This window comes from Rhinolophus sinicus, chromosome 16 (assembly GCF_057876585.1).
Source record: "Rhinolophus sinicus isolate RSI-liver-muscle chromosome 16, RSI-T2T, whole genome shotgun sequence".
NCBI classification, from domain to species: Eukaryota; Metazoa; Chordata; class Mammalia; order Chiroptera; family Rhinolophidae; genus Rhinolophus; species Rhinolophus sinicus.
The window spans coordinates 33,357,516-33,372,575 of record NC_142516.1 but is presented as its reverse complement, the minus strand read 5'-3'; the positions used below and the strand labels follow the sequence as shown (position 1 = coordinate 33,372,575).

At 38.1% G+C, this 15,060-nt stretch overlaps 1 protein-coding gene across 2 annotated transcripts in view; it reads left to right on the top strand.

Annotated features, from left to right (window-relative positions):
- Nucleotides 1-15,060, top strand: part of NFX1 (nuclear transcription factor, X-box binding 1) — a 58,509-nt gene that overhangs the window by 17,070 nt on the left and 26,379 nt on the right. For both annotated transcript variants that reach the window (XM_019734262.3, XM_019734256.3), the window contains exons 6-9: nucleotides 2,530-2,601; nucleotides 4,088-4,227; nucleotides 9,509-9,608; nucleotides 9,691-9,908. In XM_019734262.3, the coding sequence (XP_019589821.3) occupies nucleotides 2,530-2,601; nucleotides 4,088-4,227; nucleotides 9,509-9,608; nucleotides 9,691-9,908 (530 nt within the window). The remainder of the gene's footprint in view (nucleotides 1-2,529; nucleotides 2,602-4,087; nucleotides 4,228-9,508; nucleotides 9,609-9,690; nucleotides 9,909-15,060) is intronic.

Genomic DNA, 15,060 nt, shown 5'->3' with positions numbered 1-15,060 from the left:
TACTGTGTCACACTGCTGGCTTCTAAGACAAAATGTCCTCTAGTGATAGCCAGGTCCAAGAGAGTGTACAGGGCAGACTTCTGTTTGGGGAAAGGCAATGTTTAGGGTCCTGCTGGGCAGTGTTTTTAGGATATGAATCCCTTCCCTACAGTAAGTATTGAGCTTTAGAATGTGTCCAATCAGCTTCTGAGTAATAAGAGAAATGAACAATAATAAACAGTTTATAAATTACAAATAACAAATTTCTGTAAGCTTTAACCTCAGACAAAGGTTTAATTCCTGGGTTCAAGACTTAATAGTTGTGTGACATTGGATAAGTTACTTAACTTCTCTGAGCCTCAGTTTCTGTACCTGTAAGATAATAATGGTATGAGGGACAATACTTACAGAGTTCTATGATGATGAAATGAATTGCCACCCTTACGAGACTTGGTATAGAGCCTGGCACATGGTAAGTGGTCAAAAAATGGTAATTCTTGCTTTTCTTACCCAAGTCTAAGAGTAAGACCGACATCAGAGTGTATCTCGGTGCTTCTGTTGCACGGAGCAGGGGCAAAGGTCGGACCAGATGTTTTGTGATCAAGCTGTGGGGGTGCAGCTGGGGAACTATCAGGGGGAAAGGTGTTCACCCTGGGCTCATAAACAGGGTGGCCGCCGTCTCTGGGGAGTCAGAACCTCCCGTTCCTTTGGCTGCTTCCATAGGTCCTTCCTCAGAGCCCCGGGGACTCAGCTATTTTAACTATTCCTTCCCTTAGTTGGCGTTTTTAAGTAAATTCAGTAATAGGAAATTAACCCTCTGGTGAACTGTCTTTCCGAAGCCTTCAGCAGAAATGGGCCCCGTCATGACTATCAGAGAATATCAGATGCAGACCAGGTGACCAGCACCATATCTGAAGGGAAAGGAGGCTATAAAACTTGCTCCTTCACGGCTCTGGAAATTCTGCTCTTGATTTGGGAACCTTTCACTCCTGAGAGGACCGTAGAGATTGCTGAACAACATACCCCAACAGCACTTTCCTTTCAAAAGAAAGCTTTGGCTTTCTCTCATTTATATTTATCAGGACTCAGAAGCCACAGTTGGCCCCTTTACCTCTCTGTTTTAGGTTGTTCTCATAGATTATAAAAATCTATTAGAGCAGTCATTCTCAACGGGCTACACATTAGAATCACTTAGGGAGCATTTTCAAACACCAGTGCCCAGTCTTTACAGCAATTAAATCAGAATTTCTGGGGTTGGGTCTGAGCATCTGTAGTTTTTAAAGCTTTCTAGGTAATTCTATGTGGCCAGTGTTGTGAACCACTACTCTAAAGGTTAGGAAAACCTGTATTAAGTCCAGGCCTTGGGGATATTTGAAATCACCTGGAGTCATCCACTCCTGACTAACAGTTTATCTCTCAGTCATTATTTAAATACAGCCATGAAAATAGTTTCACCTAAAAAGATTAAGGCCTAATATGTGAAATATAACTATTGAATAATGATACTCATCTTTAAAGAAACGTGCTTAAACTTATGTCTTCTGTGGGTTCTGTCTGTCAAAAGGGTCACCCTAGAAGACTAGGCACTTGTTTCTGGATTGTTTTCAGTGTTTACAGCTCATTTAAAGATGATCAGAACTGATTTAGGAGTAATATAAAAAAATCCAACTAGATTTTATAGGCACACATGTTTTTTTATACCAAATTCTATTACCTACTTGATTAATTAGATTTGATTTGATTGGCTTTTAATTCCCAAAGGATTGTGATTTGCCATCACTTAGAAAGCACCCCCTTCCCCCAAAAAAAGTTATCATAGAAGTTCCCAAAATGTTTTAAGTAGTGGTATTTCTGAACAGGCGTGTAATTTATGAGGGTGTATGCTTTGAAGAAGGCAGTATTTGATTAAACATATAATTCCGTTTTTAAGTTTTTTTCCTTTGTTTTCTTTATATCATAGCTCCTATAAAAAGCATTCTGTTCAGAGGTCTAATTCTGACCTCTGACAGGATATTGCTAAGCCCAGTTCTTTCCATGAGTCCCTTTCTCCTTTGTTCTCTCCCTGTGTTACTAGTATGCCTCTTCTCATGTCAACCTTTTTTTCACTATTTCCATCATTAGCCCATTGTCTGATTATTATTTCACTAGTTGATGAAAAAATATCTATACTTCTCATGAATCTAGTAGATTTGAGCTCAGTTATTTTGCTCAGGTTCTGATCTTCTGAAGGACTCTGTTGGCCGTCCTGCCGTTCCCCTGGTGGCAGGCTATTTTCATCCCTGCATACTGCACTAAGTGGGCTAAGATCATATCTGGAAGTGTCATCTTTGACTGTCAAGCCCAAATAAAACCAGTGTTTTGATTTGGGCTTTACTTTTGTGGTAAAATATTCTAAGATGATAATGTCATCAAAGTAGTTTAAACAAATACTAAAATATTTCATAGTAGGTTTATTTGTTCCCATATTCACCACATGGAGTCAGTTGGGGCAGCTTTGTTCAGGTTTGGATACATGGGTATGATTTATTCATCAGAATTTTTCTTTTGTAGTCTCTGCCATCCTGGACCTTGCCCACCCTGCCCTGCCTTTATGACTAAAACGTGTGAATGTGGACGGACCAGGTAAAGTTAGATTTGTACTCTAAGGAAGACACAGTTTCCACATTGGTAACTTATATTGAATTTCTAAAATAAAAGATTAGTAAGTAGGTGTAAGTAGTACTTTTCTGAAACTAGTGTTTCCTGTGCTGCCTCTATCCTATTTTGCTGTCTTAAAAGTGGGTAAGAAGTTATATGCATAGTGAGATTACCCATTTCCGGTGAAAAGCCAAGGTGACAGCGACTTTTTTCTTAACCTCTCTACTGGGTGAAAGAACCAGGAATTGAACCCAGGTCTGTTTAGGTCCAGGAGGCAGGAACCATGTACCTGTGGCTAGCACAGTATCTGGCATCTAGGAGGTTTTCAGTGAATATTGTTGAATGAAATAATAAGTGATCCCAGAGCCTGCCCTGTTTTTATTACAATACAAATTCTTCGGCATCATCAGTGCCAGGATCACTGATAGCGATGTAAGACCATGAACTGATTTCTCAGCCATAAGACAGATGGGATTGTGCAGATTTTCAGTGATATGTGTTTAATGTTTACTGAACTTAAGGGTAAACAGTGTGGCCTGAGAGTCACATACAAGGGCTCTGGGTCAGAAAGATCAAGTCAGATCTGGGCTCTGCCACTAATTGTTGACCTAGGCAAGTTGCTTGGTCTCACTGAGACTCATTCTCTTACCATAAAGTAGACATAATAGTGCCTTCCTCAAGGGGTTGGTGTTAGCTGTGATGCTGAGCACTGGAAACTGATCATCTAAGTACATAACAGTGACTTTTTAAAACAAAATACGTAGCTGAAGTAGGAGTAGGGAATAGAATAAAACTCTTCATGTGAGAGAGTAGACTCCAAACTTGAAACCATTACCCTGGACAAAGACCTGAAGACAATTGTCTAAAAGCCCTGGCCTCCTATCCTTCTGTAGCTGATAAGTCAGCAAAGTCAGGATGTTTATTAGAACAAAGCCAGAGTGATTTCGCCATCCTGAGTCAAAGTCACGTACAGTATGTTCTTAAGTATTGTAGCTGTGTACGATGCCAGAGGGCCAAGTCCCAGGAGAGTGCCATTGTGCGCGCATTCTGAGAATGGACATTATAATGACACCTTCCCAACCTCCCTACTGCCATCTCTAAGATACCATGGGAGCTCCAAGCTCTTTCCCTTCCTGCGTGCTGCTTCATGGGAACTCAGAGAAGAAATCACATACAACAAATACTGAGGAATAGCCTTCAGTTCCTCACAGGTCAGAAAATAGGGGACAGAGAAAAGCAGACTGGGAAATAAAGAAAGCAAAGGAGGAAAAAGAAGAAAGTGGAAAACGGGAGAGTGAGAAAATAAGGATTGGAGGAAGGAAAACAAAGAAAAAGGGGAGGAACAGGGCCAAGAGAAAGGTTTAGTAGGTTTAGAGGGAGGGCTTGTGCTTCAGTGTTAGTTTAGCTGTCAAACAGGAACTTGAAGTCCAACATTAGACTAATGCTATCTTTGCATCTACTGTCTTTACAGGCACACAGTTCGCTGTGGTCAGGCTGTCTCAGTCCACTGTTCTAACCCATGTGAGAATGTTTTGAATTGTGGTCAGCACCACTGTGCTGAGCTGTGCCATGGGGGTCAGTGCCAGCCTTGCCGGGTCATATTGAATCAGGGTAAGTGATGAGCACACCAGCTAGTAATACCAGTGTACTTTTCTGGAACCTTATTTATGGTTGTCTTGATGACGTGGATTCATCTCAAACCTGTAGTCACAAAGACTATTAGCTCTGTTATCTTGGGTAGAGAGAACTGGAGGTATATTAATGCTTAGATGGTTTTCATTATTTTAGTTACATAATACCAGCACAGGTCATTGTCCTGTAGAATTTGGACAATAGATTTTAAAATGCTATTTTAAAGTAACTGCTTGGGAAATTTTTAAAGAGTAACTATTTGTAAAGGGTCCAGGAAGGCCAAAATAACCTTGAAAAAGAACAAAGTTGAAAGAGTTAAACTACCTGATTTCAAGACTTACAAAGTTACAATAATTATACCAGTACAGGTATTGGTATAAAGATAGACTACTATGTCAGAGGAAGAGAATAGTCCAGAAATAAACCCAAATATATAGTCAGATGATTTTCAACCGAGATGTTAGTTTAATGGGAAAAGGAGAATCTTTTTTACAAATGTTGTTAGAACAACTGGATGTACGTATGGGAAAAAAACAAAAGTGAACTCCATCTCTCTCTTTACACAAAAATTAATTCTACATGAATCATGGACTTAAATATAAAACCCAGAAACAAAGCTTCCAGAAGAAACTATAAGAGAATATTTTCATGACTTTGGGGTTAGGCAAAGATTTCTTGGACAGAGCAACAAAAATAGAAATCATAAAAGAAAAAATTACTAAATTGAACTTTATTAAACTCAGACATTTCTACTCATCAAAAGACACCATTCAGAAAATGAATAGATAAATCACAGATTGTATTTCAAGTACTACAAATCAACAACAAAAGATCAGCAACTTAATTAAACGGTGAGCAAAAGACTTGAACAGATACTTCACAAAAGAAAATACATAAATGACCAATAAACACAAGAAGGGTGCCTACCACCTTTAAACACTAGAGAAAGGTAAATTAAAACCACAACAAGAGTAAAATAGTATAACCACTTTAGAAAACAGTCTGGCAGTTCCTTAGAAGTTTTATGTGACCCAGCAATTCCACTCCTAGGCATATATCCAAAAGAGATGAAAATTTTTGTCCACTTAAGTTGTAAATGGATGTTCATAGCAGCATTATTCACAATAGTCAAAATGTGGAAGCAATCCAAATGTCTATGAACTGGTGAATGGATAAAGAAAATGCACTATGTCCATAAAATGGAATACAGATGCTCCTCAACTTATGATGAGGTTATCTCCCAATAACATCTTAGCCTAGTGTACCTTAAACGTGCTCAGAACATTTACTTAGCCTACATTTGGGCAAAATCATCCAACACACAGCTTACTTTAAAGTGTTGAATATCTCTTGTAATTTATTATGTGTTTTGCTTTCACACCATCATAAAGTCAAAAAATTTAAGTCGAATCATCATAAGTTGGTGACTGTATTATTCAGCTAAGAAAGGAATAAAATATTGATACATGCTATGAAATGAATGAACCTCCAAAACATTACGCTATGTGAAAGAATTCCTTTGTTTTTACGACTGCCCCTGATCTGCAAGGATCCAAGGATCCTGGCTACAATGTACTGGTTCCCTTTCTTCCACTCCGCCCCCCTCCCCATTCCGGTTCAAGCCGTTGTTTCTCAGTCTAGTTGTGTAGGACACAGCTCCCTGGCCCATGCTGGTATTATGAGCCTTGTGTTCCCCCAGCTGAGGCAGTTGGTCGCTCATGGCAGCTCACACTGGCTGCTGGCCACTCACGCTGGTCACAAGCCGCTCATGGCAGCACTCAGCAGCCCATCACAGTTCATGCCAACCTCCGGCTGCTCATGGCAGCCCAGCTCCAGGGAGAGCTGTTGTTCACAAGCTTAGCTGTAGAGGGTGCAACTCACTGGCCCATGTGGGAATCGAACCAGCAACCTCAGCGTTAGGAGCACGGCGCTCCAACCACTTGAACCATAGGGCCGGCCCGAGAGTTTTGTTTTATTTTATTTTACCTTGGTATGATGCTATTGATCTATGTTGGTACTTACAGTAAGAAATATTGCCCTATGAAGTGTTTTGTGGTATGTGCTGTTATGTAAGGAACTGTGCCATGTTATTTAATGTTCTCTTTACGGGCTCTCTTGGGAAATAACTCCTGTCTGGTCTTAGTTCCAAGAATAGTTGTTTTTCCTCAAAGACTGTTATCTCTTTTTAACTTAAGAACCCTGTATAACTGACCTCATGTTTGTCTTTATAGTGTATATTTTTTAAGCTATGATTCAGTCTATATCCTTACCGTTGTTTTTCTGTCGCTTTTCAAATCTTTTACGTTTTCTTATTATATTTCATATATCCTTAACATGCTGCCTCAAATCCATTTGAGATAAGGCAAGAGTTAAGTATATACTGGCAGTTTAGTCTCAGCAGAGTAGACTGTGGGAGAATCCCTTTGATCGCTGAACCATTTTTAGCTCTTGATTCACGTTGGGCTTTTACTAAGCTAAATCAAAGTCTTTTTGTACAAATTTCTATGGATCCCAGCCTCTTCCTTTCTGTTTTTGTGTAGTTCATTTTTCAAACTCAGTTGAAGACTTTTCACTTGCCCACATTAAATATCTAACAAAGTATTTCGGCCATGAGTATAGTTTATCTTCTGAAATTATAATTCTCTTATGATCCCTTTCAGCCCTATGGAGAGTTTTAATAAACATTCCTTCTGGATCTTCATTCCTGAGTTGATAAAAATGCTGAACAGGTGAAGGCTGTCCATAGAGACACCTTCCTCCAGACTGTGTTTGGTTCCTTAATACTCTTCAACCAGCTGTGACTACACCCAGCTCTTGTGTCAGCAGCTCATATTTCTCTCTCTTGTGCCTAACTAAGCGTAGCAGAGCTTTTTGTCTTGTACTAAGATTATTTCCTGATTGGTCAGGAGCACCATTTTGTTTCTATTGTCACAATTTTTTCATCCTTGATTCTTTTGTTCACAGCTGTTTGCTCATACCTCTGCAAAAAGCCTCTGTTCTGTTTAAGAAGAAACTTAGCAAAGAAAAGCCTGCTTACGGAAGCTCCCAGTTGCTAGGGTTTGTTTGCGAATTCATTGATTCCAAAAATAGTGATTTAGTTTCTTTTCATCATCTATATTGATTCATCCAATAAAAATTGGTTGGATGGATGGATGGATGATTTTTAGAACAGGGCGTGAAACTGCACATGTACTTACTGGAAGATTGAATGAATATATATATATATATATATATATATATATATGTATGTATATATATATAAATTAGATATCTAATATCTATATTAGATATAATATAAAAAATATGTTATATATATTTTTTTAATTGAGGTAACATTGGTTAATAACGTTTGTATTAGTTTCAGGTTATAACATTATAATTCGATATCTATATACACTATAGTGTGCTCACCACCAGTAGTCTAGTTTCCATTTGTCACCATACATTTAACCTGCTTTACCCATTTTGCCCTCTCCCCACCCCACTTCCCCTCTGATAACCACCAATCTGTGGGCTGTATATGTGAGTTTGTATTTGTTTTGTTTGTTTTTTATTCCACATTTGAAAGAAATCATAGTTTTTGTCCTTTTTTGTCTGACTTATTTCACTGTTTCACTTAGCATAATACTCTCAAGGTCCATCCATGTTGTTGCAAATGGCAAAATGTCATCTTTTTTATGGCTGAGTAATATTCCTCTGTGTGTGTGTGTGTGTGTGTACCACATCTTCTTTATCCATTTATTTGCTGGACACTTAGGGTGTTTCCATATCTTGGCTATTGTAAACAATGCTGTAATGAACGTAGGGGGTGCATATATCTTTTTGAATTAGTCTTTTCATATTCTTCAGATAAATACCCAGAAGTGAAATAGCTGGATCATATGATAGTTCTTTTCTTAGCTTTTGAGGAACCTCCATACTGTTTTCCATAGCAGCTGCACCGATTTACAATCCCATCATCAGTGTTATGAGGGTTTCCTTTTCTCCATAGCCTCCTCAACATTTGTTTCCTATCTTTTTGATAATAACTATGGGATGTATATTTTAAAAATCAAGAGTCTTGGTTATATCTTCATTGATTTGAGGCTTTCCGCATTTCCATGTCTCTGAAAGTTTTTGGTCTGTTCAATACAATATTATATGAACGTTATTTCTGAAGTTTTGTTAGACACATTCTATTTTATTTCCTACTAAGTATGCGATTTTAGGATTTGATATGCTCTTATAAGATTATATTTATTTTTAATGTTTGTTTTCTTGCAAGTAGATATCTAAATTATATTGAGGAAGAAGGAGACCATCATTAGATCTGAAGAATTTCAGTTTAGTTTGTACTCTTCTGGTCTACATTTATTATGTAGGGCTAGGTATATTTGCATAGTCTGATTTTAATGAGGTAACTTTTCATTATAAACTGAAAATGTCAAGTGACACTTAGAAAAATTATGTAAATTGATGAAAATTAATCCTCATCAGATTTGGTTACATATCAGAAACATATCAGATTTGGTTACATACATCAGAAACATAACTCCTTAAACTTAACACATTTGTTGACCTTAAGAAATAAAGGAATCCATTGTTTCTTGAACCCACAGAAAAATCTACAGATGGTAGACTGGATTATCTATCTAGCACATAAGTCTCAAGCTATTTGAAACTTTTTATTCAGCATGAATACTCAAACTTGATTACTTCAAATTCAGCAGTGGTAGACTACAAATTATTAAGGATTTTATATTGTGATTTTTGGCTTTCTTTTTTAGCAGCAGATACTTTTTCCAGTCATTTTATGTGAACCCATACATATAGAGTAGTGAATCTATGCTGCCTAGGTTGAAGTAAGGATGGGGGATCCAGTGTCAACACCTCTACCACAACCACCAACTTAGCTTCCATCCTCTGTAACATTTCTTGAGGACTGCAGGAAGCCTCATAATCCTTGATTTTCAACCATGGTCTATGGACCAGATAGTAGTCTCTTAATTTAGAGTGTTGCTTCACTTTAATGCTGTTTTTGGGATGCGCTCCAGAGACACCATGAAATACTGACAGAGTCTAACAAGGCCTTTTTTTAATTTTTTCCTATGATAAAGCTCTCAGGTGAGACTTAGAGCTGCTGTATAAGCCACATTGATCTCTGCATCAGGTCCGATCAATACTAATGAATAGCATTTTGTGTTTTCTTACAGATTGTTTAGAATATTTTAAGAATTTATACAGGTTGCTAATCTTTTGTTTTTGAAATTGTGTCCTCAAGTATGCTACTGTGGCAGCACCTCCCGAGATGTGTTATGTGGAACAGATGTAGGAAAGTCTGATGGATTTGGGGACTTTGGCTGCTTAAAGATATGTGGCAAGTAAGGTTTTAGTTTTTTTCCATTATAATAAAGCTGTATTTTATGCAACAATTATGTAATCATCTGTTGTTTGTCTTCACAGGGACTTGAAATGTGGGAACCATACGTGTTCTCAGGTGTGCCACCCTCAGCCTTGCCAACCATGCCCACGGCTCCCTCAGCTGGTACGCTGTTGCCCTTGTGGGCAGACTCCTCTCAGCCAGTTGCTAGAACTTGGAAGTAATGGCCGGAAAACTTGCATGGATCCTGTCCCTTCATGTGGAAAAGTGTGCGGCAAGCCTCTGCCTTGTGGTTCCTTAGGTAACTAGTTGGCATATGAATGTGAAAATATGAATGTAAATGTTTGGCAGCAATGACTACTTAAGCAAAATATTTTTAAATTCCAGTTACAGTATCAGAGGTTTTTCTAAATATGATCAAGTTTGGGCACCTTTCCTTTCCTCCTCAAAATATACTTATGAAAACTCATATTTGCCCAAGTGATCTCTCTTTCTGATACAGGTATTTTATTGCTAACTCAGATCAGTTGTGATGAGATACTATTCCATGAGGGTTAGCCTACACTAGTATGAATGCCAGATATACTTTTATTAATCTAGAGTTCACTAAATGCTTAAAAGCATTTTCATATAATAGGAACATCTTAACTAAAATTCTAAGTATCATAAAACTTCAGCCATTTGAACATCTTAAGAAATGTCATTCTTTATAGTTAAGTTTCCCATCTAGCTGAGGATAATACCTCCTGAGCATCATTTTAGATGGATATTTTTCTAAAATTCTTTCTTTAAACAGAGGTAACTGAAACTGATTCTTTCCCTTCATTGACCCGGAGTCATCATTTTCTTGAACCTAATTGTTGTATTATACTGAGTACAGTGATGTGTGTAGGGCCTACTGAGGTTTCTCAGGTGATTTCCCCATACCAGCATGCAGTTTGAATTGTTTTATCTACTTGTTAAAGCTTTTTATTTTCTTGTCAGTGCTTTTAGTATGTCTACCATCCTACCTTTAGTTACTCTTTCTTCTCACTTGTGGCTTCTGATTACTTGGATATGGAAACCAGAAAAAGCTTTGTTGGAATTAGCTATGAAGTAATAGTCTGAGTTTCTAACTGAGACTTTCTGAGGCAGTCCTTGGGTAGTATGCATTTACAGTTTTGCAGTGACCTGGCAACTTCTCCTAAGTGAGTGTTCAAAGGCTGTGTGTTTAGAAAAATAAAAGTGGGCAACTAAGTCTGAATAAGCGAGATGTTCCTGTAACTAACAGTGGTAAATCTAGAATCTTTAGGTTTGGTTTCCATTTTTATGGAAAAGAGAGAGATTTCATGGTTGTTCCAAGTGTCAGCAGGAAACAGAAAGAGCACTAGAGGGAGCACCCTACCTAATTATTTTGTTCAATCTGACTTTAAAATTATGTGAAGAGGAGAAATGCTCTCTTCTCATTTAATACATGGTCCAGCTACATTAGGAAAATCAATCATCTATTGGTTCTCCATGTCTACTGTGAAAATGTATCTTTAGTAAGCTCTGTGAAATGGAGATCCATTGACTTCTAAATTAAGAAGGATGGTAAAGTTCTACCCGGTTCAAAAAGCACGAGTCAGTTTTGTAAAAATTTCATATATAGTGACCAGAAATCCTGCCCTGAGGCTAAAATATCTTGTTGGCAATGAGAGAAGGAGGAAATGTGAAATAGGTAATGCAAAAGGACTTGAGCAAGAGAAGGATAGTAACAGTATGAATTGACCTGGGGGTGGTATAAGACCAGGTCAATGGATTCAAGAGTAACTGATATACCTCAGAATTTTAATCATGGCAAACTTTTAATGAACAAGGCTGAGTTGGATTGAGACACTCAAAAGCAAGCCCATGGCTGGTGGTAACAATGGTTCTCAAGTTTTTTCAGTTCTGCCTTATCTGTAGAAAGCTTGTTTTAGGTCTTTTAGTATCTGACCCAGTAGGAAATTTCCATTCTAGACATATTGCTTTGGTACAAGAGACTAGTTAGAGTTCTGCTTTCAGGATGGTAGCATGAGCAGCTGCTTGGACCCACTCCCCAGCAAAACAAGCAAAGCTGGGGAAAACTATAAAAAAGCAACCATTTAGAGTCTCTGAAAATTTTCCTATAGGCATATATCAATTAAAAAATATTTATTGAAGAAAATCTAAAACGCAGAACAGCAAGAATCTGTGTCATTTGAGTCACAACCCACTTCCTCCTCCTCCCCCACCCTACCTCTGGCTCAGCTTAACAAAAGCTCCACTCAGGATGGGTGTGCCCAAGAATCCAGGCTTTCTCCGCCCTCAACTCCAAGTCAAGGGTTTTTCACTGGGTAGAGCAGACTACCAGCATTTCTCATCCCCTTTAATTCCAGGTCAAAGAGGCTAAATTTCTGATAAGTGCAGCTGAGAGATATGGGGGCTACTTTCTGCCACACAGCCCCACCCATGAGTTGGAGGCTCTACCCCAATCACAATAGGCTAAAATACTGGGGCCCAAATCACCCTCACCCCAGCTCACTTGTAGGGCAGAAGTTCCATGCTGGGAGAAGTAAGCTACGTAACCAGAGGCTACTATTCCATCCAGCACCCAGAGTAGTGGTTGAGACTTCCCCAGGGGAGAGGCAGTCCATAAGAAAGAGAGCTCCAAAGTACTCCCCAAAGGAACTGACTTTAATATGAAACAGAGCATGGGGCAAAGTTCAGGCCTAAGGCAACAATAGAGTAACCAATGAGCAATTAATGGAGCCCCAGGAGTGAGTGTAAAGCCAGATGAGGCAGATAGCTTAACAGAAAGATCAGAGAAAGAGATAGTCAAAGAGAGCTCTGCTAAAACCACTGTCATCCCAGGGTGACTGCACACCCCCAAGGCTGTGCCATCCAAAGAGTAACACCAAAGTCTTTATACCCTATGGGAAATAGACTTCATTAAAATAGCCTAGAGAAGTCACAAAACAAATAAATAAGCAAACAACAACAAAAAAGCTGTGGAGACAGAGGAAGCAGTATCCAGAGTTGCTACAAACAATATATTACCAAAAACATATGGTTTCCAACAAGAAATTACGAAGTATGCAAAGAAATAGGGAAAATACACAGGCAACAGAAAGTTTCTGTTTTCTGTGAGAGTGACTGACGTTAGATTTAACAAAAACTTTAAGGTTTCCATTATAAATATGTTCAAAGAACTAAAGAAAACCATGCTTAAAGATGCAAAGGAAAGTATAATGACAGTTTTTCATCAAATAGAGAATATAAATAAAGAGATAGAAATTATAAAAAAAAAGAAAAAGAAAAGGAAAATCTGGAGTTGAAAAGTCCAATAATTAAAATGAAAAACTCATTAAAGGAGTTCAACAGTAGATTTGAGCTGGCAGAAGAAAGGGTCAATGAATGTGAAGATAGATCAATAGAAATTATATAATCCAGGGGGGTGGGGGATGGGAGATGAGGGTAAGGGGGATCAAATATATGGTGATGGAAGGAGAACTGACTCTGGGTGGCGAACACACAATGGGATTTATAGATGATGTAATACAGAATTGTACACCTGAAATCTATGTAATTTTACTAACAGTTGTCACCCCAATAAATTTAAGAGAAAAAAAAAGAAATTATATAATCCAAAGAACAGAGAGAACATAGAATGAAGAAAAATGAACAACACCTCAGGGAAACATGGGACACCTTTACCACACAAACATATATAATGGGAATACCAGGAGAGGAGAAAGGAGCAGAAAAATATTCAAAGAAATAATGGCTGAAAACATTCCAAATTGAAAGACATAAATCTATACATCCAAGAAGTCCAACAAATTCAGATAGGGGTAAGTTCAAACAGATCCACACCTAGATACATAGTAAAAATGCTGAAAGTCAAAGACAGAGAAAATCTTGGAAGTTGAGAGGGAAAAATGACCCAAGGGAACCCCGGTAAGATTAACAGCAGACTTCTCATCAAACACAATAAGGGAACACTACATCACAACCAGAAGGCAATGGGATGACCTATTCAAAGTGCTGAAAGAAAGACTTGCCAACCAAGAATCTTATATTCAGCAAAACTATCTTGCAAAAATTAAGATAAAAATGGAGAATTTGTTGCTAGCAGATCTACTTTACAATAAATAATACCAAAGGAAGTTCTTCAGGCTGAAAGCAAGTAAACCCAGATGTAAATTCAAATCCACATGAAAAAACAGTAAAGGTAATTCCATAATTATAAACGACAGTATAAGTATATTCTTTTCTCAGCTGATTTAAAGGTAGTTGTATAAAATAATATGTATATAATTGGAATGTTAGGCCTTTAGTATATATTACAGAAATGTATATGATAATAATAGCACAGAAGAGGTAGTTTGGATCAAAGTTGTATTGGAGTAAGGAAATGGTACCAAATGGTAACTCAGATCCATAGGAACAAATGAAGGAAACCAGAGATGGTAAATAAGAAAAGTATAACAAACTGTAAGTACGTACTTTTTCTCTTTTCTCAACTTCTTTTGTTTTTATTTTTTAAAGATTTTATTGGGGAAGAGGAACAGGACTTTATTGGGGAACAGTGTGTACATCCAGGACTTTTTCCCAAGTCAAGTTGTTGAAAGGAGTCACACTCCTTTCGATCTTAGTTGTGGAGGGTGCCATTCAGCTTCAAGTTGTCCTTTCAGTCTTAGTTGTGGAGGGCGCAGCTCAGCTGAAGGTCCAGTTGCAGTTGCTAGTTGCAGGGAGCGCAGCCCACCATCCCTTGCAGGAGTCGAACTGGCAACCTTGTGGTTGAGAGGACGTGCTCCAACCAACTGAGCCATCCGGGAGCTCAGCAGCAGCTCAGCTCAGGGTGCTGTGTTCAATCTTTAGTTCCAGGGGGTCTTCCCACTATCCCTTGCGGGACTCGAGGAATTGAACTGGCAACCTTGTAGTTGAGAGCCCACTGGGCCATGTGGGAATCGAACCGGCAGCCTTCTGAGTTAGGAGCATGGAGCTCCAACCGCCTGAGCCACCGGGCCAGCCCCACTCAACTTCTTTAATAGATACAACATTGTATAAAGTAGTAGTTATAACAATATATTGTTGAGTTTGTATCATATAGATGTAATATGTATAACAATAATAGCACAAAAGAGAAGAGAATAGAACTATATAGGAATAAGGCTTCTATATCTCACTGGAATTAAGTTAGTTAATTAAATCTGAAGTAGATTCTGATAAAGTGTATATGGTATATACCATTAAAAAAAGTAACCTAGAGTAACCATTTAAAAAAAACTCAAAAAATACAGTGAAAAATACCATTAAAGGAAAAAAAGTTACACAAGAAAATATTTGTTTGATGCAAAAGAAAGCAGTAAAGGAAGATTAGATGAACAATAAATACACGAGACATATAGAAAAATATAAGTAAAATAGCAGGCGTAAATCCAGTTACATCAGTAACAATGTGAATGGAT